The sequence below is a fragment of the Acartia tonsa genome, chromosome 5, assembly GCF_053477335.1.
Source record: "Acartia tonsa isolate MP-2025a chromosome 5, ASM5347733v1, whole genome shotgun sequence".
In the NCBI taxonomy this organism is placed as follows: domain Eukaryota; kingdom Metazoa; phylum Arthropoda; class Copepoda; order Calanoida; family Acartiidae; genus Acartia; species Acartia tonsa.
The window spans coordinates 41224835-41252388 of NC_137264.1; the positions used below are offsets into that span (position 1 = coordinate 41224835).

At 31.9% G+C, this 27554-nt stretch overlaps 3 protein-coding genes across 3 annotated transcripts; all 3 read right to left on the minus strand.

Moving 5' to 3' along the window:
- Window positions 1–267: 267 nt before the first annotated feature.
- Window positions 268–2727, minus strand: LOC145319519 (E3 ubiquitin-protein ligase HUWE1-like). The gene is made up of 4 exons (XM_080161698.1): window positions 2292–2727; window positions 1761–1849; window positions 1058–1199; window positions 268–479 (listed from the first exon to the last, which is right to left on the minus strand). The coding sequence occupies exons 2-4, from the start codon at window positions 1790–1792 to the stop codon at window positions 321–323; spliced, it is 333 nt and encodes a 110-aa protein (XP_080017824.1). The 5' UTR covers window positions 1793–1849; window positions 2292–2727; the 3' UTR covers window positions 268–320.
- Window positions 2728–8993: 6266 nt separating this feature from the next.
- Window positions 8994–14964, minus strand: LOC145319526 (fatty acid-binding protein-like). Its single transcript, XM_080161708.1, has 8 exons — window positions 14931–14964; window positions 14061–14094; window positions 13005–13111; window positions 12553–12610; window positions 10989–11055; window positions 10573–10639; window positions 9789–9894; window positions 8994–9458 (listed from the first exon to the last, which is right to left on the minus strand). Exons 2-8 carry the CDS (start codon window positions 14090–14092, stop codon window positions 9407–9409), a joined length of 489 nt encoding a protein of 162 aa, XP_080017834.1. The 5' UTR covers window positions 14093–14094; window positions 14931–14964; the 3' UTR covers window positions 8994–9406.
- A 7928-nt stretch (window positions 14965–22892) lies between these two features.
- On the minus strand, window positions 22893–26944 carry LOC145319520 (uncharacterized). The gene is made up of 6 exons (XM_080161699.1): window positions 26787–26944; window positions 26082–26167; window positions 24294–24378; window positions 23617–23743; window positions 23345–23427; window positions 22893–23041 (listed from the first exon to the last, which is right to left on the minus strand). The coding sequence occupies exons 1-6, from the start codon at window positions 26863–26865 to the stop codon at window positions 22989–22991; spliced, it is 513 nt and encodes a 170-aa protein (XP_080017825.1). The 5' UTR covers window positions 26866–26944; the 3' UTR covers window positions 22893–22988.
- Window positions 26945–27554: the final 610 nt, after the last annotated feature.

A 27554-nucleotide genomic window follows, 5' to 3' on the forward strand; every position in this document is an offset into this window, starting at 1 on the left:
TGACCAATTTTTACCACTTTTTTGGTAAAATCTTACCGCAAATTTCTGTAAGATTTTACCGAAAAAGTGGTAAAACTGTTCAACACCTGGTAATATTTTTGCCCTAAATTGGTAAAATTTTACCGGAAATCAAATCAAATTGGTAAAAATTGACCAAAAATTGTGGTAAAATCGGGTGGTAAAAATTGTGAGAAAGTAGTAAAAAACGACTGACCCTAATTATAGAGAAGCTTCATTTTTAAAAATAGAAAAAATTATAAAATTTTTTGTTGTATTTTTATATTTATTTAACTTGAACATAAAATAATAATTCTAATAAATCAGCAGCCGTTCTCAATGTCGCGCAGCTGAGGACCCTTGGGTGCGCCGCCAAACACACAAGTGTTCTTGATTCTACTGCTCTGGCCGAAAACTGTTGCGCAACCTCCTGGAATTGCTGGGCACCGGCCCCATTCCCTCGTATAACCATGATATTCAACCTGGAATAAAATTGCTCATTAGTTAATTAGATAATTACAGGGATATAAAGGGATAAGACAATGGCTGATAAATTGATGTTCATCTCTAATGATGATACACATCGTTACCCATTCTGTAGATTACAATAAGTGATTGAAATGTTAGGACACTCAACTTAATGAACCAACCAATAAAAAATCAATAAAAGTACCCAAGGTTGTTAGGCCAAAGAATAAGAAAATGTTATTTTAAAACTTTGGGGGCTAGTGTAATTTACAGCCCAATGTCCCATCCCTCCCTACTAAATATCTAATCTATAATACAAAGTAGAACGATGTCTGTCTGTCTGTCCGTCCGTCCCAAAGATAAAGCCTATACTCGCTGTTTACGCAAATGTGTCAGAACTCCCCCCCCCCCTTACTCTCACACCTAAAATTTTCTTTTGAAAGCAAAAATAAAAGTGTGTAGGTTCGACTCCCCCTCTCCCCCCTCATTCATTTCCTACAGGCATCTTGACACGTGGCAAAAAAATCAGCAAACTTATCTAACTAAACATCTTTGAAAACGCAGAACAAGAAAAAATAAAGGGAAAGCTTACCTGGAAAACATAAGCAGTAACAACATCCGTGGCTAACAAGAACAGGCTGGGGCCATAGTACTCGGCTTTACTGAATATATGCTTCAAACTGTTGGGCAAACTTCCCTCCAACACGTGGCGTATGCAGTCGCTGAACGCGGGGTCCTAAGTTATGGAGGATTAAATGAAGGAAGGAAGTGGACTGTTTATTACACTAGTCCCCAAAGCTTTATTTTCTTCTTCGTTGCTTTAACAACTCTAGGGACTTTTATTGAATTTTGAATGGTTGATTAATCAAGTTAAGTGTCTAAAGCTTTCAACAACTAATTATACTCCACAGAAGGGGTAATTTTGTGTATCTTCATTGCTGATGTACATCAATTTATCCGCCATTGTCTTGTCCCTTTAGATCCCTGTCCCAAACAAGTACTAATATTAGATAAATTTAGACCTAAACCCCAGGCAGGGAGGGTAAAATATGGTGTAAATATCATAATGGTATCCAAAGTTTCAGAAACAAGTTTACTTATTCGTCAACTCAAAAACTTTGAGTACCTAATTTTTATTAGGTAAATCTTGATTTAATTTCAATACTTCGTCTTTTGTCCTATCCCATAAGAACCATGTTTCCCGTTGTGTCTACAGAAACGTAAATTATTTTAGTACAATCTTTTTTTAAACTTAAACAATATTTTACTTCGTCTTAAATCATTTAATAACCCATTCCTGAATAGCCTTCTTTAAGAAGTTGAGCATAGATTTTAGCAAGGCAGCCCGCTTGGGTAGGCAGGTCAAACCAGGCTTGGGTACATCCTAAATAGAGATAGGTTGTTAGAAGATTTTAGCAAGGCAGCCCGCGTGGGTAGGCAGGTCAAACCAGGCTTGGGTACGTCCTAAATAATCAGATAGATTGATATTAATAATATGTTTTGTTATATTTAACTATTTTCAATAGTATAGGGCTACGTTATAGGATTTTATTTTTATTTAAGCAAAGTTTGTGTTATACAATATAAGATTAAAATCAATATGTGATGCAATCTTTAACATGCGATCCTTTTCAAGACAGACGGCGAGAAACCAGTATATAATTTACTACGTCCGTCGGTCATGCTTTAAAAGACAAAGAAACTTATTTTTATAAATTGTGCGTATTTTTCTTTATTTCTATGATATACATTATGGATGATGTCAACCTTGTTTTTTTACCTAGCTTTCAGTGTAATACTTGTATATCAAACCATGAAAAACATACCTAGTAACAAAAGTAATGTGTTCCAATTCACTGCTGGCCAACTGTATGACCTTAAGGAGTGACTCCAACATGCCAGGACACCAGCGCCTCGCCGCCGCTCTCATACGACGCCAGGTGGTACAGGAACAGCCCGGAATACAGCAGACCCTGAATATTTTGGTTAGGTTAAAAAGTTATCATTCCTAAGTAAAGAACAGAATAAAAATATGGAAATAAATATTATATATTTAAAGTAATAAAGAAAGATGGATAAATAAAGATCGGTCTTATATGTATTTGATTTGTTTGGTTTTATTTTCTTCCATTCTAGTTTGTAAAGAGAGTTTAAAAATGCATGTTTTAAAAATTAACAATGCTGAGCTTACAAACCGCTGGATCGATCTGTATGGTTCTCCTATTCAATTAGCTTCTCATAAGATCAGGGAATGTTTATAACTATATATATATATTCTCACTCCTAGGAAAAGTAACCCTAATATTGTTTTTTTTTAATTCTTATTAAAACTAAACAGTAAAGAAAGGGCACCCCAGTACATTTTACGAATGCATAGAGCATAGAGCAAGGTGAAATTCCGAGATCTTAAGCTTCAGACAAAAAAAAGCCTTCCTACTTTATAAAATAAGACATGTGAAAAGCCATTAAAGGGAGTGTGAACGTAAAAATTTCTCATCTGATTATCAAATCTTAACATTTACTAAGGACATTTCACTACACTGATCAACCAAAAACGTCCTATTAACAAAAATATCCAGAAATAATGCCTTGATTTTATGGTATTTTGAGAGGGAAAAAGGAAAAAACAGGGAAAATCTGAACGTTTTTGATTCTTATAATGTTTGTAGGGATATTTAACTTGTCATATATAGTTGAAACAATTTACTTACTGTTAAGGATTTATTTTATGCTATAAAATTGCCAATTAGTTTTTTTATAACGTAGTAGTTAGGTAATAAAGACATATTTTAAATTCGTATTATTGACAAAAAAAATACCTCACTGTCTACAAAGGGTTGAATCTCATAGGTTAATTAAAATAATAATATCCTTTTTTATTGTGTTGGACAATAAATAACCCACTTTGGAGAATTAGTTTACACTTTTATCAGACTTATTGCTTATTTTATCAATTTCTAAGTAACTATACATTGGTTTAAAGCAAGGATTATGTTAAAAGTCAGCTTAACTGTTAGGAAAAATCTAGAACTATGTGAAAAAGTTTAATTTTAGCTATAATGGGAGAAAAAATCGGCGTTAGAGATAAAATCAACCTTATTCGACGTTCACTCAAAGCCCAAAAATAATGGACTTAAAAGTGTATTAAACTGTATATAAGACATTTGCGAATATATTGATACCATTAATTTGCCTCTTAGATAGAAAAAAGTATGTTTTTTTAATATTTTTCTCTTGCTACAAATCAAATTTCAAATTTGAGTCACCAAAAATGCTAAACTAATTTTTGCTCTAGAAGAATCAATTTTTAGAGTTAGAAAGTGCTTAATACCTCATTTTAATCGCCTGGCATTGCTTTATAATATACAGGTAATGACTTGGTTTTTTATGGAACAGCTGACTAAAAAATCGAGGTTTTGTGATAAACCCACTTTTGTTGTTGCTCCATAAATGATATTTTTTTTCCCAATTTTTTTGGCTGTAAAGAAGCTTTATATATTCATATAACATCCACCTAAATTTGACTTTTGATATTTTATTTATAACATCACCAGAGGGAATTGAATTTTGGAAAAAAATATCAATTTATATTTTACACTGCTATGCATTGTTCTTGTCCTTGTTTCTGAAAAAAATTTATATTATAAAAAAGAGAATTATTTAATGCTTCTATAGGTATGTTTATCATTTTTCTAGGCTAAATATAACTATAATTACACCATTTTAAAGTTAGACATCTTAACATATTAACACAATTATTGAATCGGTCTGTATTATTAGGCTGGCAACCCTTAAAACAGCTGCATTTCATTATCCTATTATATATAGTAATTATTATATGTATAAACACACTTAATTTTTTAACTTTTTATTGATGGAATACATAAGTTTCTCTATAAAAATAGATCATCAGTTCCAACTAAGATGTATAAAATAAGAGTTAAAAAAAAATATATATATATGTCAATGCATTTTGAATCCTTTTAAAAGACTAAATAAGAAAGAAGTGTTAGAAAATTGTGCCCCCTGCAGGGTTTTTTACTGCTTATATCCTCTTGGGGTTGGGGGGGAATTAGCATCTTTATATAAAAAGGGGGAGGTGTTTGAAGAGAATCTTTAAAGAGAAAAAAATAGGTCATATTTTATCATTTGCAGTTTTACAAATTAATACATATTATATAAAGCTTTTTTGTCTGTAGCTTAATATTTCGGTAAAGTATAAGGCTATTTTACTAATTTCCTTACTCCTTTAATTACAGAGCTCCTAGATGCTTGGAGCGCAGCTGCTAGTAAATAAACAAAGTAAAATGATTCCTGAATAATTGATTTACAATTTTAAAAAGCAAAACATTTTTACAATTAGGATGTGTATATCCACGCCATGGTTAGCTCTTTTTGTTAATTCAGGCGTGTTAGAATTAATCTTAAATGTTGGAAGATGATTTTTGTAGCAGTAAGGTACTTAGCAACTTTATAATCATTACTTTATGTAAAGGGATGTCCCGGTGGGGGGAGGGGGGGAGGGGGTTAAGGGTTATTAATTAATTTGGGGCGACCCCATAATTTTTAATCTTCCCCTTCCCCCCCCCCCAAAAAAAAATATAAAAAGCTTTGACGTCCTTGCCTCTATTATATAAAGATTACCCCACAAAATGAACATGGGGATGCCCAAATTTAGATATTTCAATTCCCCCCCCCTTCCCCCCAAATCAAAAAGCTTGGACGTCCTTGATTAAGTAAGCTCATTTAAAACATACTGAAATCAATTTGTGTACAACAATTATCCTATTTAGTTTTTTAGTAGTGAAGCTACTCTATAATTCAAAATATTTGTCTGTCCATTCATCTGTATGTCTGTTCATTGGTATGTCTGTCTGTCTGAGACAGAAAGGGGAAAACGATATTTTCTCGGCTTCTATAAAAGATAGAAGGCTGAAATTTTCATGGATTGAATATTCTCTCTCTCTATCAATACTCCATATTTTCATCAAGTTTCATTAGGATTTGCCAAAAAACTGGGGTGGGCTATATCGATTCCTACATTTCAAGTTTTCATGATTTTCTCTACTCCTATTCAAGTTAGATGGTTGAAATTCAGGGATTGAATACTTTGATATTTTGCATAATTTTATCAAGTTTTATTGAGATTTACTTATTGGGGTTCTACCTCAAACATAGGAGTCCCAAATGTTGGAGTGGACAAATGCAGGAGTCCCAAACATCGGAGTGGACAAACGTAAGAATGGGACAAACGTCAGAGTGGACAAACATCAAGGTGGACAAACATTGGAGTGGAAAACATTGGAGTGGACATTGCTTAAATAAAACCTAGGAGTGTCTACTATTTTAATAATATTACAATTTTGAAATTTTTTATACCCTTGTCTACAAAATAATGACCATGGCTGCAGCACTCAGCCCCCTAGCCTATATCCTAACCTAACCTAACTAAGAAAAGTAACAGGACAAAGGTAGGGGGGGGCTGTGTTTGTATAAAAAAAATTCAAAATTGAAAAAAAAGTTTGGGACTCCTGTGTTTGTCCACTCCGATGTTTGTCCCAAAAATCCTGCGTTTGTCCACTCCAACGTTTGTCCCACTCCTGCGTTTGTTCCACTCTGACGTTTGGGACTCAAGCATTTGTCCCTCCAATGTTTTTCCACTCCTACATTTGGCATGGAACCGATTATTGGTTGGGGTGCTAGTTTGATTATTAGTTATATTTAGCCTAGAAAAATGATAAACATACCTATAGAAGCGTTAAATAATTCTCTTTTTTATAATATAAATTTTTTTTAGAAACAAGAACAAGAACAATGCATAGCAGTGTAAAATATAAATTGATATTTTTTTTCCAAAATTCAATTCCCTCTGGTGATGTTATAAATAAAATATCAAAAGTCAAATTTAGGTGGATGTTATATGAATATATAAAGCTTCTTTACAGCCAAAAAAATTGGGGAAAAAAATATCATTTATGGAGCAACAACAAAAGTGGGTTTATCACAAAACCTCGATTTTTTAGTCAGCTGTTCCATAAAAAACCAAGTCATTACCTGTATATTATAAAGCAATGCCAGGCGATTAAAATGAGATATTAAGCACTTTCTAACTCCAAAAATTGATTCTTCTAGAGCAAAAATTAGTTTAGCATTTTTGGTGACTCAAATTTGAAATTTGATTTGTAGCAAGAGAAAAATATTAAAAAAACATACTTTTTTCTATCTAAGAGGCAAATTAATGGTATCAATATATTCGCAAATATCTTATATACAGTTTAATACACTTTTAAGTCCATTATTTTTGGGCTTTGAGTGAACGTTGAATAAGGTTGATTTTATCTCGTTATCCTCTTAGAAATTTTTTTTTCAATTTTTTTCAAAATATAGTGCATTCAATATTAAAAAAAAATATTTAAATATATATAGTTGTTAACCATATATGAATCTATTTCCGGCCGTCCCACCCCCAAGAAAATAGTTATAAAACTTCTTGGGACCTATGAGAGGCTACCCTGTAAAGGAGAACCCGATCGGTTCAGCGGTTAGCGAGATCCTTCGCTACAAACAGACAAACAGACAGACATCGTTCTACTTTGTATTAAAGATACACAACATATATTTTAAACTTTTTCTCAAGGAATTCAATTGATTCACTAAAATAAATAGAACATCCACATAAGTAAAAAAAATATCTCCTAATCTGATTAATATTTTACTCGAAAAATACTGGCTGTGAAACGTACTGAAAAATAATGAATCGTTTATGATGGAGAATTTTTTCCGAAAAAGTAATAACTATGGTTTTGTTGGGCTAACATGCCATTAAATAAAACAATTTTTTAATAATTTAACTATTGTTAAAAATCACAATTAACAATTAAAACAATACTTTGGTGAAAGTAAATATAACGTACTAACTTATGTTGCATTATTTTTTTCATTGCTTTTAGAATTTTTCATATTTTACAACAGATAAAAGTTTTAGCGAATTTAGCAAAATAACAAAAAAAAATTAAATATTTAAAATAAGGTACAACCCAAAAGTGAAATTATTCTAAAATAATATTTTTTTTTGGGGGGGGGGCAAATGTAGAGGTTGACAATTCTACGATGTGTTGCCCCCAAACGACAGCAAATTTTTTTAGAATTAATTTCGTTATTGGTATAAGCTGAGAAATATATGTTAATCATACAACGAAATCTTTTTTTAAAAATTTTTCACTTGTTTTAAAAAAACACTGAGGCGTATTTTCTTTTGTGTTAATGTTATTATATAACCAGAAAGACCAATACAAAGCACCGATACCTTGTACATTTATTTTTTATCAAAGTAATTTATATTTAAACAAGGATGACAACATCCATAAAAGCGAAGCTCTGAAACGGTAGGACAAACGGACATTAACACTTGTATAATGTCAGAACTGAATAATCAGAATGCGACTGTATAAAAGTCAAAGCAAAATTAAAGTAAATTTTTTGAAAAACTGCTTGATACAGGATAATGATTATGGACATACTTACATATTTAGGACTTGATTATAGAGTTGCTTCGCTTATAATATTATACTTTGTTGTCCCAGAAATCAGTATACCAAAAATCAGACCAATCGGATAATTAGGTCACATACAAATTTGTTGTTAAAAATGTAAAAAAAATCAACATGTTTAAAATGGACGTACGGACATTCTGGTAATGATTATAGAGTTGCTACGCTTTCTAACTTGTACCTAACTATTACAGGAATCACCATGCAAAATTTGAAATCGATAGGACAATTCTAATATGCCTAAATTAACGAAAAAAGCTATTTAAAAAAGTAAAAAAATCAACATGTTTAAAATGGACGTACGGACATTTTGGTAATGATTATAGAGTTGCTACGCTTTCTAAATCGTACCTAACTACTAAAGGAATCACCATGCAAAATTTGAAATCAATAGGACGATTCTAACATGTCTAAATTAACGGAAAAAGCTATCCGTGACGGACGTACGGACGGACGAACGGACCGACCCTAATTATAGAAAAGCTTCGCTTTTAAAAATAATATATATACAATAGAAACATTCATTTTTCTGATTGTTCTGATTGATAATGTACTTATTATTAGTATCTAAATTAGATCATTAAAACCATATTTGCGTAAACTGGTTTCAATAATAGATTTAGTGTTGTTAGAATGCAAGAAAAACAAATTCACGAAATTGGAAATAAAATTTGTGGCTAAAATGATTTCTTTTTTAGATAGTCCTTAAATAACAGGATGTCTATCTATGCGTTTGTGCTGGACCGATGTGGTCTTCTTTTACAATGTAGCTTTTCATACGGCCTTGGAAGGAACAATTTTGGGGGAGGGTACCATAACCCTCTCAAGAGAAATCGCCCCTAGAAAACAAAAATTAAAAGAAGGGGTTCGACTTCGCCTAAAATTTTATAGAGGCCTCTAGGGGCGTAGATTCTAGTCCTACTATATAAAGTAGCAACGTTTGTTTATTAGATAATGTTATAAAAAAAAACTAAAATATTTATCAAAATGTTTTATTCATTATTTCAAGATTATATGGTTGATTATAGGGTTAATATAATTTTTTTTTAATTCTTTTAGTAATTACAAATTTTAAAACTTTTATCTTTGTTAAATTATTATTTGATTATTAATTAGTAGAATCCTTTAAGTGATTAAGTTTAGCACAAAAAGAAAGGTTTATTTATAAATTTGAAAATTTGGGCATTTTTAAATTAATATTTTTAGATTATGCATGTTTAAATATAATATAAAAAAGAGGTATATTTTTTGCTGAAATGAGCAAAAACATGAGAAAAATTATGCTTATATTTGCTTAAGCAAACTATTAGTATTTTGTATTATCTAGCTTTTTCATAAAAAGATAAAAATGCACCAAGGATGTAAATAAACTTAGCAGGGAAGCTTTTCTTCTAGTCTTCAATTCTCTTGAAGTATCTGTAGGATGTTACTTTACCAGGGATCCTGAAAATAAGATAAGGATTAGAATATCATTAGAGTATTTCTGCTTCAATTAAAATAGATCTCCCCCATCCCACCGGCGGCCGACAGAAGGAGGCTTTAAACGCCCCCCCACCAACCCCCCTTCGATACAAAAGGGGGCCTGACTGTTAATTGTGATTTTCTTTTCATCGTGTATTTTCTACCTCTCTTATTTTATGACCACTTAACATCTGCTCCAAAATTAGTTATGGATGTTATAATCCTTTATTTAAGTTGAAAAATAGCTATTTATGGCGGATAGTAATCGGTTTCGAAGCCATACTGGAAACGTGTTTTCAAAACTCTACTTACTCAATCTTGAGTTTGTATTTATTGCCTCCGTCAGTGTATGTTCTCTCCTCATAGAATTTCAGGCTACCATCATCATTGTATCTATTCCTCTTCAATTTATTACCATCTAAAAAATCATTACTTCAACAAGAATGACAACATCCAAAACATGAGCATCATTAAATGTAGATAGAGAGTAACAACTAGCTTTTAATATTCAACCTTTTTGGCGTTATACTCTTAGGAATTCTTTTTTTTTTCAATTTTCAAAGTTTTAAGACATAAATATACTGATATTTCGCAAATGCTTAACCATTATGCAATCATCCTAAAAAGCTGTGTTCCGTAAAACTAAGGCAATGTGAAAAACTAATGATATGTAGCATAAAAACTAAGACTTTATTATGGTAAAGAGTATAGAGTTGCTACAAATACTATTTTGTACATAACTGCTACAGACCATGCCAAGTTGGAAATCGATAGAACAATTATAACATGTCTAGCATAATTATAAGAGCTATCCGTTACTGACAGCTGTACATACTGACGCTAAATGTAGAGGAGCCTCTTCTTTAAAATTAAAGTTAATAGAACAGCAATATGATTTGGGAAACATCAACATGTTTTAAATGAACGTTATGATTTTCTAATAATGGTTATGGTCTTGTAATGATTTCCAGATTGTAAAACTTTCATCTAAATTAGAAATATAAATAAAAACAATTAACTGAGTGGGCTTCAAAATTACATTGAGCTTTGCAATGATCTCAGTCATGTTTTAGGCTATTTTAAATGTGGACATTACCAACAAGTGTAGCTAGAGCAGGAATGGTTCCGCCTAGAGGATTTGTTTCTTCATATTTCTCATCCAGCTAAAACAAACATTAAAACTATTTAAATCAGGGAAAGAGAGAGGGGATTATAAATTGAGCTGGACCCCAACGTTTTTAAAGACGACCTCTCATTCTCATTTTTATTAAGTCCCGATTTGGTGGAAGTACAAACCTCTCTCCCTTTAATAAAAAATAGATAGAAATTCAAATAGGTGCAGGTCTTTTATGGTTTGCTCATTACTTTAGGGTAGTTGAGGTTAGATTATTTTGGGTATCCCGCAGGGATATGGCCGCCCGCAGGAGTTAGACATAGAAAAAAACTAATATTCCCCCATATTTTCTTTTAAAAAAAATAAATAATGGGGGGGGGGGGGGGCACTAGATTTACCTTAAACTTGACAGTTCCAGAGTAAAGAAGGGTGCTGATAGTCATACTAATAGTATCCCCATCTTGTCTAAATAAACAATACTGTATACAGTCATAACACACAAATATAAAAAGTATAGAATAATACTGACAGTCGCACTAACAGTATCCCCATCTTGTCTAAATAAACAATACTGTATACAGTCATAACATATAAATATATAAAGTAAAGAATAGTACTGATAGTCATACTAATATTATCCCCATCTTGTCTAAATAAACAATACTGTATAAAGTCATAAAACACAAATATATAAAGTAAAGAATAGTACTGACAGTCACACTAACAGTATCCCCATCTTGTCTAAATAAATAATACTGTATACAGTCATAACATGTAAATATATAAAGTAAAGAATAGTACTAACAGTATCCCCATCTTGTCTAAATAGACAATACTGTATACAGTCATAACACACAAATATAAAAAGTAAAGAATAGTACTGACAGTAACACTTACAGTATCCCCATCTTGTCTAAATAAACAATACTGTATACAGTCATAAAACATAAATATGTAAAGTAAAGAATAGTACTGATAGTAACACTAATAGTATCCCCATCTTGTCTAAATAAACAATACTGTATACAGTCATAACAAATCCTTATACTAAAGTAACAGGATGTCTGTGTGTCTGTGTATCTGTGTGTTTGTACCGAATGATCTCGCTAACCGCTGAACCGATTGGATTCTCCTTAACAGGGTAGATTGTCATATGTCCCGGGAAGGTTTTTAACTATTTTGGGGGAGGGTAGCACCACCCTCCCAAGAGAAATTACAATAAAATCGAAAAAAAATTGAAATATTTCCGCCGCATAGTGTCGCTAGCATAGTTTTGATAGCGTAGTCGCGCTGCGTAGAAGCATGAATTTAACAATTGATAACATAGACAAGTTATTTCTCAAATTAGATATTTAAAATAAAAAAAAACATTTAAAGGCCATTAGAGGTCTCTAGGGGCGTAGCCGCTAGTAAATATATAAAGTAAAGAATGGTACTGACAGTTACACTAATAATATCCCCATCTTGTCTAAATAAAAAATACTGTATACAGCCATAACACACAAATATAAAAAGTATATAATAATACTGACAGTCGCACTAACAGTATCCCCATCTTGTCTAAATAAATAATACTGTAAACAGTCATAACACAAAAATGAAAAGTAGAAAAAAGAAGAAAAAAATATTCAGTAAAGTGTAATACAGTAATACAAAGAACATTTCATTAAAAAGACAAACTGTAGACAAAGCAGTAAGGATTTTGTTAGTAACCTGTACAGAGATAAGGAGTGTCATTTGTGACGTCATAAAAATACGTCTAAATCCATCTCTTTTTTTAAGGTTTTCCTTTCTCACTTCTCCTCTCATCCTTTCTTTTTATATGAATTTTTATGACGTTACACATGACACTTTCCGTATCTCTAACCTATACAAAGGATAGCTTATCTGTTCAAATTATGTCTATTTGAATAAAAATCATATAAAATATGTTTTAAAAATACAAATTTTATATGTTCTTACCTAATTTCATGGGTAGGAGTCAAGCTTAAAGCCAGTTGTCTGTTCAGCCATCCAACACCTGCACAATAAACTACCTTTAAAAAGTTGTCCTCTCTAATGGATAAAATATAATAATGTAACCCGTAGCAGGATCAAGCCGAGGAGGGGGTGAGTTCAAGCATCAGCCACACCATGTCTGAGCTAATGCTGCAAATTCTAGCGCGTGACAATAATAGCGAGAGCGGAGGAAATGCCTTCGCCCAGTAACAGGTGCGACTTATTACAATGCACAGTTAGGACTTTCAGACAAGGGTTGTGCAATCAAAGAGTTGGTTGACAATAATCAATTTCGACTGCCCAAAAACTTAGGTCATAATTAAATTGCTCCTAAAGAGCCAAAATAGACATATCCTAAATGGATATGTAGCTCGTATTAAAGACATATTACAACTCTTCAGGTAAAGAATACCTACCCAGAGCCTCCATGAAGTCATCATAGTTGTCAGCACTCTTGTAAAGTTTGAACTTGCCAAGCATGTAGTTGGGCAGGACTCCCTCACTGAATACACTCCCTACAAGCCTAAATTTATTTAAAATTGTAGATTCGATCATAATTAGGAACATATGTAAATGGATTTTTTTATATCAATTAAGGGCGGTTTAACTAAAAGTGCCTAGTCTAGCACAACGTCAACCAACCCAATCATATTATTCATTTTGATATTATACATTAACCCTTACAGATCGGGCCCCAATAGATTTAGGGGCCCGATCTGTAAGAGCCCTCCCCCCCCCCCCCCGCCCCCGTTCTGTCTCGGCCTATGTTACAGATAGATACATTTTTTTCTGGTGGTTCATGTGCATTTTTAGAGAAAATTACTTTCTCTAGTCATAACGGCCAGACCGCTCCTTAGCTGTTTTTTAGCGGCCAGCCGCTAAACATTTAAACAGCTGTAGAGCGGCAAATTTTAAAGCTAGGATTACCAAATTTTAGGTGAAACTTTTATTTTTCATAACAAAAAATTTAATTGAAGCCAAGATATTTATAATATATATGTCTATAGTCAAAGCCGGGCAAAAAACAATCGGTCTTAAATCGGTCAGGGAGCGGTCAAACGGTCATAACACCACTTTTCTCAAATGTTCATTGATATCTAAGTATTCCCCCCCAAAAATTTAGGTCTCTACCTTATACACAAAAGTCATAATGTAGAAATTAAGATTTACTTAAAATATTTTTTCTAATTTTGGTGCCACCTAACCGACATATTTTTACATAAAGTACTTTCTTCAGCACTGAAACACCCCCGTCCTTCCTCATTTTGAAATAAATTGAAAAAGGGAAGATTTTTTGTCAACTATATAAGGTCAGGTAAGGTTAGATTATTTGGTACTGTGTAACCCGCATGTATTGTCATTAGAATTTCAAATTTAAATTTCAATTGCCAGACCCTCAACTTTATTTAATATTCTCTTGTTAAAAAAGGTTTCCGACATGTAGTATCCCATTTTGAAAAAAAAATATTTACCCAAACAGAAGAATAGATCTGATAATCATCATATCTGAAAAATAATCATCAGTAATTCAAAAAAAACTAATGTTATCCGTTTGCTTGTCCGTATAAAGCAAAATAGTTGAAGACTGTTGGACCGATCATTTTTTCTGCTTTGTTACCTACTTAGAACGAACCTCATTTTGATGTTAAAGCTGTAATCTGCATTCTCAGAGATGAGATCTCTTTAGAATGGAGCAAAGCGGGGCTTTCACTTAAACCTAATTTTTGAACATACAAATCAACCTCTTCCGTACAAGAAAGTCCATTTATTTCATTTTTTTGTGGTAGCAAAAGGAGAGAGGGAGTTTCAAGCAGAAAATACCCCTAACCCCCTTCCTCATTGGACGCCCTTGCGAGTCACACTAACTTATTTCTAACCCTTACGAGGTACTAAATGCTTCAGGGACCATATTATGGATGCAATGGGTTTACGCTTTGTATTAAAGTAACTAAATTTCTTTATCCATGTACTAAACGGCTAGAAAACGGCTAGAATAATTGTTTACCAATTTTAGATGAATTGTTAGGCTTTTTAGCTGTTGGGGAGTGAAGGGGATATAAGGTCAACAAAAAAAAAAAATAGGTGAATTACCCCCCCCCCCCCCTTCATGCCACTCTTTCTTTCTTAAATCGAAGCCTCTTGGTGAGGCAAGTATTATGAAGGAATTTTTTTTTATTATAAGTAGTTAAAAATATTTGAGTCTATGGTATGATTTTAATTTTTAAAAGTGTATGTTTTGTCTTAATATGTTACTTATAATTTATAAGAAATTTATTTTAATAAATTTTTGTTCTAGGTTGATTAATTAACATAAAAAATTACTTGAAAGTTTCATAGATTACCTTTTCAGTTCAAAGTCTTTCTTAGAACTAAAATATTTTCTTGAAATAGATTAGTTCGACCTAACCAAGCAAAAAGATTTTAAAATGATTCAAAATGTTTTCATAAAACTGTAAATGTACTATCGCTTAAATTTATAGCTATAGCTTATTTAAATGCTGTTTTAAATATGACAAGCTAAAGTCATTTATTTTTAAAATAAACCTTCAATTTCATATAAATATTTAATAATTTCATTTTTTTGTCCATACTAAAATCTTAAAATATGGAGAAATTATATTTATAGTTATTTATCGCATTATTAGATTAAAACCGACATAAATCATATAATTTTATTTTTGTAATGTGGAAAATTGTCTGTAATACGATGCTACACATGATTTTTCATCATGTATGAGAAAAGAATGTGAAAAATTGTCTGTAATACGATGCTACACATGATTTTTCATTATGTATGAGAAAAGGTTTCTAACCCAGCGGATATCAATCGGTTTCGAACAGGTATAGGTTTCGAAGCTTTACTTTTTATGTATGATCAATGGTTACCAATACTTGTTTCTTAATGCTGATTTTAATAACATATACAAAAAAGAACAACGTAATAACTTAATAATACAAAACGTATTAAAACTAAATTTTTAACTTCTTTTATTATGAAATTTTATTAATTTGGTAACGATTTTTCCTTTCCAATCTAAGAAACAAAACTTAATCCCTTTCTAAGTGTGTTAAAAAATTATTCAAATTTTTAGAAGCAATAAAGCTATAAAGAATAATAAAAAGGAAAATGATAACATGGTTTGGGAGAGAATTACTGTTTACCAAAGCTTATTTTTTAGTTTTTCAGATGTTGATTCCTAGAACTAGTAGGCCTATGCATTATTCATAGAGAAAAAAATAAAAGAGAGGAATCGAAGCAACTAGAAGACGAAAATAGGCAGTGGGCCTAGAGTCCTACTCAAATGCTATTTATTGCTATTCCACTACTTTTCAAATGGGAGGTTTAAAATTATTAAAAAATATATTTTTTTACTTTTTACTATTTCCATATTTAGGGCAAGAATATTAGATTAGATATTTTCGTTTTAATGTTTTAATTAAAAATTACATAGAATTTTATTTCGATTTAAAAAAATTTGTTCATGAAAGATGAATCCTTCTATTTCTAAAAAGGGGGAAATTTTTTTCATAATGAACATTCAGCTGATTCTGACCGCCCACGGCTGTTTGCTAAATATCGCTTTTCTTTTTATTCACATTATTATTTATGATTGACTTACAAAAAGCCCTGGGCGGCTTTTGATTTTCGTCTGCTTCTAAATTTAGGGATGGGGAAGTAGTATTTTACCATGAAAAAGGGGTGAGTATTCATCCTCTTATCCTTTTTCCTTATGGCATTATTAAATATGTCAATATTTAGTACTGATAAATTGCATAAAGATCAAAATTATTTCAATAAAGGGACCATTGGTTTCAAAGGTTATATTAGATCAGTGTCATGCACAGGGTTTTGCCATGAGGGTGTGCAATTTTACTTCCATCATGCAAATTTTTACACTCACCTAAAATAAAAATCGAGGAGTTGTATTATATACATCAAGAGTTGTTTAATTATAGTGTCAAAGGGGGGGGGGGGTATAATATAATTTAAAGGTGTCTGACTTTTTTACCTTGACACCCCCCTTGGTTGTATTTGGTGGGGTATACTTAAGTAGGATGTAGAGGGGTGTAGGGGGAGGACACCTAGAGCGCTGTATCAACTTACTACACCTCCCTTATGCACGTCTCTTCACTAGGTATACGTAGATACATACATTTCACTACTTTAGCTTATACTGGCACTTGAGGAAAGGGGGGGGGGGGAGTATTGTTTACCACTGCCCGTTTATATGTTTGTTTTAAAAAAGAAAAAGTAAAAAAATCTTTCAAGTGGCGATTTATCTCCTGAGGGTTTTGGTAACCTCCTACAAAATAGTTTAAAACCTTCACTGGACCTATGAGAGGCTACATTGTAAATAAGAACCATTTCGGTTTAGCTAAAGACAAAAAAACACACTACTTTATAAATATAATAGGATAGTATACAATATAGATAAGAGAATCGTCTTATTTTGTCAGAAAATTTGTTGTCCATCCGATAATATGTGAATTGGGCTGAAATAATGAGATCTAAGTAAGTCTAATCTTGGATAGCAGGCATAATCAGAAATTTTATTACAGAGGCTACTCTTTAATTAACTTGTATGTCCGACACTCTATGGGAGGAGTGTGTTTTCTCGGCTGTTATTTAAGAAAGATTGATGATTTGAAAATAAAGATATTTCTAACTAAAGAGTTCTAAAGTATGCAACATACTTTGTCAGGTTAGCGACATAAAAAGGGGGGAATATCCATAAACAGGCATAAGATGGGGAGGTTTTATTAAAACTTAAAGCAAAATAAATTTAGTTATATTATTACAATTACAATAGGGTCGACCCATAAATAAAACGACATTGATAAATCATCAATGATGATAGTATAATAAAGATGCAATATCCCTTACATCCCAGAGGCCAAGCTGAGGACCAGTCGCTAGAAAATAAAAGATTTTTTAAAAATTAAGCGTCTGCGTCCCCACAAAACCTTACAACATTAATCAATCATAACAGCCACAAATGTTTTATAATTTACTTTAACATACTGGCATACCATTGGTTAATTAAAATATATACCAACCAGCTATTGGTAATTTAGTCTGTGTATTGGCCTATCATTGGTCATTTGTATAGTAAATATAACGTCATTTTCTTATAAAGATCTTTAACAGAACACTTTTTAATACAATAAATCTAAGGCTCCGCAGTTATGTATTTTATTTCTGGCTTGGCAACAGCGGCTTTTCTCTAGGAAAACTGTTACTGACTGGCTGCGGCTGGTTGGCGCTAAAGACAGAAAAGCTGCTAATATGTTTAAATTTGCTGTAAAACATTAGATATAGTATACCTAAATAGTCAATTTAGCCCTGTAATTCGTCAAATTTAAAAAAAGAAATTCTTACAGAAAAACAACTTTTTATATTTTTTTTTATTTACAACCAATTCAAGTAAATAATACAAATGACGACGCAATTTTTCTACGATAAGAAAGCTAACTTTATTCAAAGAAATTTAACTATTAAGAGCAAATTTATTATATCTTTTGTCATATGATTCAAATTTTACGGGGTACGAAATTTCTACATGTTATAATTTACCCCAAAAAAGGTTTATCCTAAAAATTGCGACTATTTATAGTTGACTCATTGTGCTGTGCAAACGAAATAATAGTTATTTCTTTCATCGTATTATAAACCGCTTTCCGCGGATATAGAATGTACAATTATAAGATTAAAACTGGTTTTAATCTTATGATTGTACATTTTTATATTCGTAGAAAGCTGGATATAATACGATGCTGGACATAGTTTTTTCGTATGGATGAGAACCGGTTCCTATCCACCGGATTCGAATGAATACGAGAAAATAAATAATTGCTCATTCTTACCCAAATCTTTTCAATTTTCAACCAATAACATGGCTGGATTGTTCTTCTACTGTTATCCTATTGGCTGATTTAGAGAGAGTATCTCTAAATTATATCCACCTGTAAAACAAAGAAGAATATGACACAAAGAGTAATGAAAATAAGACTTATGTCCATAACTATCTCTCTGAGTAAAAGGAAATTGTTTTTTTAATAAATTAAAATAAATTTTGTATTTTAAAATTATCCTATTCGTCTGATTTTTGGAATTCTGATTCCTATAACAACAAGATAAATGTAAATAAGTGAATTGTCTCTAAAAGCAAGTCCAATAGATGTCAGTATGTCCTAAAACAGTATCATGAATTTAGGCAGTTTTGCAACAAATTTACTTAAATTTTGTTTCGACTTATGCGTTAGTATTCTCCTTATTCAGTTCTGACACTCTACAAGTGTATATGTTCGTTTGCCCTTCCATCTCATAGCTTTTATGGATGTTGTCATCCTTGTTTTTAATATTTTATTAAAAGTTTTCATGAAAGCTAATATTAAGTATTTTTAGCTGTGAGGCAAGCACACTCCTTCTAAAACGCATTACTAAAAGCATGCAGCATTTAGCCCAGTTCTAGAAACCTGCCAAAATATCATCTGTTGTGTCATGTCAGATGTGTGACATTCTAATAATAGTATTGAATAAACCTTATGTGATTGTTTTCAAATGTTTTCCCTAGAAATAGACCTTGGTTGGGATAGCCTGATATCTAGTTGCCGAATGTGTACGCAGTTTCCTGAGTGTTTCCTCATCCTAGCTCAATATTTACTACTAGCTAAAAAAGCTTCAAACTTCAAAAAAAAAAAATCAAAATTTAAAAAATTCAAATTTATAATGTATATTGTATAAATCGTTTACACATTCAAATTTTGATTTTTTTAAGGGAAGTTTGAAGATTTGTAGCTAGTAGTAAATATTGAGCGAGGATGAGGAAACACCCAGGAAACTGCGTACACATTCGGCAACTAGATATCAGGCTATCTTGGTTGGTTGTATCATTATGCGCCATTCTATCCAACCGTGATTTAGAGAAAAGTGCCACTATGAAATACATTCAGAAATTCAAGAAAAAAGTTACATATAAATACAAAAAAAAATGTAATGAACGTCGATTATTTATAATTTCATATGTCAGAAGCAGGACAGGTTCTAGGCTGTTTAAAGGTAGTTTGCTGAACCCCTCCCCCCACCCCAAACAATAAAAATGATATTAAAGAATATTATTCACCCTCTAAAATAAATTTCTTACTTTTTTCAAACGACAATATCCCCCTAATACGCCATGGGAAAAAAACATGGAATCAAAATTACAAATCTCTAATTGTTTTAATAGAAATGTAATAAAAAACCTATAGCTTTTTATGATTATAGCAAAAAAGTATTTCCAGCTAAATTACAAATGAAATCATTTATATAGCAATCTTAGTAGGCTTGATACATTTTTTTATTTCTTATTAGACCTTTTTCAAAAAAAATAACAATGTTATAGTTTTAATTTATTTTCATATATCCATACAAAGACAATGAGTTTTTTGATATTTTTATGCCCTATTATAAGTTCAGACATTCCAACTTATTACTAACCAGTCAATGAGCCACAGTCGCGGGTCTAGATTCCGTATTTTTCCCATTGTGATGAAATTTAGATGCTTGAAGAACGGAATAAATGGGTTAATTTTATTAATCTCTAGTAAAGCTAAATTAATTCATGTGACAGTACCTCATCACATATATGTAAACTGTAACTTTCCTGTGACACGGTTTGTTGACTAAGATTTCAGGAACTGTTATTTTAAGAAGGTTAACAGGTTTGATTAAAATGTATACAGAGATCTCTCCTCATTTTGGTTAAAATACAAACATACAAAAAATAAGAAATATAAGATATTGATTTTCAATACAAAGGTCGACCTCTGGAAATTTAAGGTTGACCTAGAGAAGCTTTAGGTTGACCGATAGAGCATTTGTTAGTTGTACTTGTTTAGGTCGACCAAAAGTTGTTTGTGATTTCTATCATAAAATATCTGACTATAGTATAGAAATTAGAGTAAAACAATAGAGAAGGAAGGGGTTAATTAACTGTAAGTTCATAGGGTGGGGACCCTGTGCCGACTTTCAATATAGTCTTTGAATATCAGTCAATAGAGTCAGAAATATCAATCGTATTATTTTTATTTTACTATCCGCATAAAGCTCTCTATAATACTATGCGATAATACTATAATAACTATTAAAAACTGAACGTAAAGTAGAACTAAACAGGCTATCAAAAATATTGGTCGCATAGTTAGTACTCCTTAGATACAGACAAATTAAGCCATCAGTCTATTAAACAACTTTTGATGTCATATATAGGGGATGTTTTAGCCCTTTGGAAAATTCTATAAAAAACATCTAAATCACGGAGAAAGTTTATCTTCAATGCAGACCCAAGCGGTCAACAAACAAAGTTGGTAAGACAGATAGACAGACAGACTGAAAATAAACAGACAGAAAAGCTGATAGACAATAGGACAAACATATAGACACCAGAAGAAAACAAGAATATAAAGGGATAAGAGTAAGACAATGGCCGATAAATTGATGATTCACATCACCACTGATGATATACAAAATTACCCCTTTTGTCGATTACAAGTAGTGGTTGAAACATTTGAACCTTCCACTTAATGGATAAAACAAATCTCCAAAGTTGTTAAGCCAACGAATAAGAATATGCTATTTAAAACTTTGGGGACTAGTGTAATAAACAGCTGAAGCCTGAAAGTCCCCTCCCTTTCTTAAAAAAACAGTCAGAACAAAAGACAGATAGGTAACAAAGAAAGATCCTGCAGATATATAAAACAGGCATAAGTTGTATTATATAAGATGTATATTGTAGTTACATAAATGATAAATATTTAACTTTTTATGTTTAAATTTTCCTTAAAATTTATCTATATTATGCTAAACGAATTTATTATATGATCAATATTAGGTTTTAACTGTTTGTATGCTTTTCTATGTACAGAATAGAACTTGTTTAAGCAGCAGCTTGTTCTTCATTTATTTTGGGAGGAATAAGAATTAAAATAACATGATTAATTTTCCCCCTAACAGAAGCAAAATTATAAATAAAAGAATAAATAGAAAGGATCTAAAGAGATAAGAGGATAGTAGGGATAACAAAACAGGTATCAAATTTAGGATTTTTTATTTTTATTGGCAATTTTCTTTAGTACTACACGATACATGATAATTCAGTACGGCTCAGAACCTGTTTAATTCAGCGGAACCATTGAAAAATTGCACCTTTTCAAAATCGATCTACCACAATAGAAATTTGTCCATTTTCTTTTGTTTATTCGGCCTATAAAATATTGAACATTAATTTAGCTGTTGTTAATATTGAAAGCTTAATTGCGGTTGTGATATACCACCAACTTGTATCATGTCAATTCAAGCAAATATAATACTTTAAAATGTTTACTATTATAAGGGGGGGGGGGGAGTAGAGGGTGGTGATCTCATTTTCTGCGTTTAAGAGAAGAATTGATTTATAAAATGACCTAAAAACAAAGGTTGCTAAATAAATGGGCGGAGAACGCAATATTTACCATGACTGTGTTACAGTCTAAATGTTTTGTCAAAAGGGAATTACATTTAAAACCCTCTAGTTGTATCAGATTATAGGGGGGAGGGGGTATTCAAATACCCTTGCCCCCTCTAAGTGTTTAAAGTCTAACCATTCAGGATTAAAATAATGGTAGCTCTATAATATATTTTTAAATTCATTGACAAAATATTTTTAATCGATAATCGATAAACAAATGTTTAATCTAAATCATACAACAATTCCTGTAACCAAGACATATTTACATTAGAAATCAGATGCGAATTATTTTTTTTTAATTGGGTTGCTGCATTGCTGCCTCACAAAAATTAAATAAAATCATAGAAGAGTTATTAACATAAGATTTTATAATTTTTTTTGTAGATTTCTTTATTAACAAACTTTATTTTGCATCAAATGGTATCAAAGACAGATAAAAAAGATACGCTTTAATATAAGGTGCATACTTTTAATGTTACCTATTGAGAGATTTGATTTCAAGCATTAGCTCTTATTCATAATTATTTGTTCAATAATTATTTCTGTATTTTTTGTTCGGTGTCTTGGAAGAAACTTATAGTGCCTAATAATAAATAACGTCATACCAATAATAGGCAAATATACATTGTAATTGACCAATGGAAAAATGTATACTAGCCTATCATTGGTCATTTGTATTGTATTACGTAGTTTTTTTATAAGGTACCATAAGATGCTTCTATTTTTTGTCCAATTCCCTACTTTTGGATGATGTATTCCTCGTTATTTTAAAAGGTTTTGTGATTTTATTTATTTCTATAGAAAAGTAAAACTGAATTTCAAAAGTTTTCTAATTTATTATCAAAATACTGATTTAATTTAAAATACACTTTTTACAGTCTAATCGTACATAATACTCTTACAATGAATCTTTTAAATCAACATAGCTTGAACCAAGGCAGTTGTCAGAACGAACAACAATCCACCTAAAAAATAAGATAACTATAATATTACCAGGAAAGATACTCTAAAAACACAGTTTGACTCTTTGAATGGGCTTCTGTCTGTCTGTTCTTTTTAATGCGACTGTTTCTCTCTCTTCTATCCCCTCTTTCTAATTATCTCTCCGTTGGTTGTTTCTAACTAAAAAATTTAAACTTTTTAATATTTTTAAGATGTAGCATTTTTTTCATCATAAGAGATGTATATTAATTTATTGTCCAATATCTCATCAAAACTTTGGGGACTAGTGTAAGAAACAGCCCAATGTCCCATCTCTCCCTGGTTACCTGCAGGTAGTGAAGCTGAGTCCCTGCCCTCAATAATAATGATATCACTCCCATCACCCCCACCCCCTCCATTGTCTCCGCCACTGAAAAAAAAATCATGCATTACAAATAAAACAATATTTAGCAATCCACCGCGGCTGCAAGTTTTTACTTTTGGGGTAAAAAGGATCAATATTTTTTTGTGGGGGTTGGGGTTGTAAGGTTAAAAACCAGCTTATTAAAAACTTGATTTACCCCTCCAAAAAAAAGAAATAATACAAAGAAAATCTTACGAAGGGTCCATAACATTGCAGCCATTCTGTTTACACCTAGACCTCCACACCTCCTCTATGTCACTGATGGTGTCATGTTCAGCTCCATCACAGTAAGAGTTTCCTGTTCCTGACTTACAACATCCTCCTAGATAGATAGATAGATAGATAGATAGAGATACTGAGCAACTATATAACTTACTATTCCAAACATCTCCTGTTCCCTGAGTCTTGATAACTTGAACATTAAGAGATATAAGTTTTCCGGAATTTTAATGTAGGGAGTAGATTTGAAATCTGCATCAAATTTTAAGGATTTTTTATAAAATTCGTTTTTTGTAAAATTCTTTATCTAAAAGCGAAAATACATTTTAAGTTAATTAATTTTGACCAATAGGATAGGTGGATTTTAAACTACCTGCGCTCTAATTGGTTGAATGATGTACGACATCCAATCAGAGCGCATATTTTTTAAATCCACCAATCACAGATGCCAAAATTAATTAACTTAATTTGTATTTCCGCTTTTAGATAAAGAATTATACAAAAAACGAATTTTATAAAAAATCCTTAAAATTTGATGCAGATTTCAAATCTACTCCCTACATTACAATTCCGGAAAACTTATATCATTATTGAACATAGCAGATAGATAGATAGATAGATAGATAGAGATACTGAGCTACTATATAACTTACTATTCCAAACATCTCCAGTGCCCTGAGTCTTGATAACTTGAACATAGCAGGTATCCATCAGCAATCCATTGTTATCCAAAGCACACTGAAATTTTGAAGCAGTTTATAGTGACTATAAAAAATGACGTCATTCAATCAATTGACCAATGATAGAACAGTATACATTTTACCATTGGTCAATTACAATTTATACAGGCCTATCATTGGTCAATTTCAATTTATACAGACCTATCATTGGTCATTTGTCTTGTATGACGTCATTTTTTTATATGCACTATAAGCTGTTTTAGAAAATTTCAGTGTATTCTTAAAAGCTGCCAATAGAGCACTGAATCACTTTCTTTAAAGTAATAAGCTTTTTGTTTGTAGCGAAGGATCAGCAAAGAATCTCGCCGCTAAAACAATACGATCCTCCTATTCAGTGAAGCTTCTTGTAGGATGGTTTAGGAATATTTTATTATCATAAAAAGTCTGGTCATTGTTTATGGCTTTAGGCCATTTTTTGCCCTTCAATATTCCTTTCAATTAGAGGGGCAGCTACTAGTTTAATAAAAAACATATGTTAAACTACCTCCTCCTTTTATTTTCAATTTTGTTTTTTTTAATTGGGGGGGGGGGGGGTTGTGCTTATCAAGACACTCATTCAAATTGTATATTATCAAATTTTAGTTATGTTATAAAGTATACATTATGTAATTTTGCTAAGACAAACTTTAACACTTTAGCTGCGCATATATTAAAAAGTTTAGACTTGTTAATGCTGTAAAGCCTGGATTGCATTTATTATTTACCCTAAATGTTCAGACATAGTATACTTTTAAGGCACCTACTGACCTTATCTACCCAGGGAGTAAGGGAGGGGACAATGGGTAATTAATTCAATTTAAGAGGGTTCGCTGGAAAGCAACGAAAACCAGATTTTTCAAGAAAATTTTACCAAAATTGTAAGGGGATCATGGTAACCTAATTTAGAACAAATTTAGTTCTAAGAAAAAAATCATTTACTTGAAAGTTAAATTATCAACACATCACAATGTAGTAAACATTCTGTAATTAATCACTAGAAAAATCTTGTTTAGAACTACCCCAACCCTTCTAATATATTTATAACTAACCCCAAAATTCAAGCGGTTCTTAGATTATTTAATACATAAATATCACAGTAGAATTTCTATACATGAAAAGACATTTTCTTGGGAAAAAATATTTGTTAAAACCAGCGATTAATTACAAACTTTTCTGTCTGCATATTCAAAACTAGCTCAGCTAGTTAGCGGGGCATTGATGCGCAAGTCCCCAAAATCAGTAAGAATCTGCTGTATTCGTGCACATTCCCTTTAAGCCAGTCCCCAAAGTCTGAGACTACTTAAAAATTGAATATTCGATCCATTGTCCCCTCCCTTACTCCCTGTTATCTACCCTTTCTAATTCAGTGCCACTAAATTTTTAGGGGAGCTACCGCTATCTGTAAAACTAAGTAGAACGATGTTTGTCTGTCCGTCTGTTCTGTCTCTGTAACCATTAAACCGATCGGATTCTACTCTTCTAAGAATATACCTACTGGTCCTGTGGTGGTTTTAGGCTATTTACTTGGGGCGTGGGACTCCCCACCCCCCCCCCCCACCCCCCCCCAAAAAAAAATCCCCTCCTAATTTTTTTGGACAGTTAATTTAAAATGTAGTGGTCGCAGCACCAGAGGTACTTAACTTTTATTTTTGATCACCTCTTAGGGCAAAGAGCATAGAGGCTAGGGGCGAAGCTGCTAGTAGCATATCAAGTAAAAGTTACCTCTGTAATAGGAACTGGATTTTCCACTGGGAAGTCATACAGACCCTCACAGCTTGGCATAGGATTTATAGAGTCAGAACTACAAGCTAATTCAAACAGAAAATAAATTGTGCGTCTTTAAGTGAGTCAAAATTAAAATACTAACAATAATTCTTTTATAAAAGTAATAAGATGGGTGTCTCTCTGTTTCTTTTTTATGTCGTAAAATCCAATTAATGTCTGCTGGGCCGATAAAGCTTTTCATGCATTCATCTTTTTCCTACTTTTCTATGATCAACCGAAAATAAAGATAGAAAAGCAAGGATGACGGAGACGGAAAGTGTCATGTGTGACGTCATAAAAATACGTCTAAAAATGAAGGATGAGAAGAGAAGCAGGAAAGGTAACACAAAAAAAGAGATGGATTTAGACGTATTTTTATGACGTCTCACTTGACCCTTTCCATATGTCCAAGGATAACAACATCCATGAGTGGCCAATTAACATTAAGATTATTAGATGGGTAAACAGACAAGGGGTTCGGTGGCTATAAAAAAGAGTGTGAGGGGGAGAAAAAAAAGAACTAAAAATAGATAATACATAGAAATTACTATTTCTAAATAAATCCTTTTATGTTGAAGCTGAAGACTTAATCTTAGAGTTGCGGACTAACTGCTGGACAGGCAAAATAAAATATAGAAAACTGTCGCTTTTAAAAATACTTACAAAAGCATCGAACAGCATAGCATTTTGAAAAACAAAAGGCAAACAAAATCACACAAGAAAAAAACTCTCTCATTCTCATACAATTGATATTAATTTATGACTGAGAAGTGATAAAGTTTACAATTTTGTTATTTTTCTTAGTACATTGTAAAATTTAAAGATGAGGCTCTTTATGTGAAATAAAATTTCCCTGCAATCAGTTTGTTTTACTCAGTAGAATTATGGGTCGGCAGCTGCAGTCATAAATCAAGTTTATCGATTGGCAGCTTTGAATTAAGTAGCGAGACAAAGTGTCTACAAAATCAGCTATTTAACGTCATAATAATGAGGGATTTATTATCTATTTTTTAAGGGTTTTCTTTCCCTCTTCTCCTCTTAACTCCCCCATTTTTATTACGTCACATATAGTACATCCAAGCTTTTTTTCTGGGGGGGGGGTAACATTTTTTTTTAGGGGGGTAATGACATCTTTACCCCCCCCCCCCTGCACTTGGACGTCACATCTCTGATTTTTGAGACACTTTGTCTCGCTACTTAAATCAATGGTAAGGATGTTTTTTTTTTGTATTTGTCTGAATAATGTTGAATTACATTTTTTTTTTTTTTTTTTTTTGTTTATAAAAAAATATTTATTTAACAAAAGAAAAAAAACACATAACTTTTATATTTTATCAAGATTTTTGCTCAGTTGATGGTCCAGGTTCAAACTCCATCTTTGTTTTTTCATCTTCATTTTTGAATGTCTTAACAGTCTTTTGTAGGTAATTT

Excerpts from the sequence above, each read along its gene's own strand:
- LOC145319519 (XM_080161698.1), bottom strand. The coding sequence starts at position 1,792 with ATGCTCAACTTCTTAAAGAAGGCTATTCAGGA. Across the intron at positions 1,200-1,760 it reads TTAAAGAAGGCTATTCAGGA|CCCCGCGTTCAGCGACTGCA; the intron begins ATGGGTTATTAA and ends CATAACTTAGGA. Across the intron at positions 480-1,057 it reads TTACTGCTTATGTTTTCCAG|GTTGAATATCATGGTTATAC; the intron begins GTAAGCTTTCCC and ends ATTTTATTCCAG.
- LOC145319526 (XM_080161708.1), bottom strand. The coding sequence starts at position 14,092 with ATGATGATTATCAGATCTATTCTTCTGTTTGG. Across the intron at positions 10,640-10,988 it reads CTGGAACTGTCAAGTTTAAG|CTGGATGAGAAATATGAAGA; the intron begins GTAAATCTAGTG and ends TGTTTGTTTTAG. Across the intron at positions 9,459-9,788 it reads AAATACAAACTCAAGATTGA|GATCCCTGGTAAAGTAACAT; the intron begins GTAAGTAGAGTT and ends TCTTATTTTCAG.
- LOC145319520 (XM_080161699.1), bottom strand. The coding sequence starts at position 26,865 with ATGAGAATGAGAGAGTTTTTTTCTTGTGTGATTTTGTTTGCCTTTTGT. Across the intron at positions 26,168-26,786 it reads CTATGCTGTTCGATGCTTTT|CTTGTAGTTCTGACTCTATA; the intron begins GTAAGTATTTTT and ends TGTTTGAATTAG. Across the intron at positions 23,042-23,344 it reads CTCAGCTTCACTACCTGCAG|GTGGATTGTTGTTCGTTCTG; the intron begins GTAACCAGGGAG and ends CTTATTTTTTAG.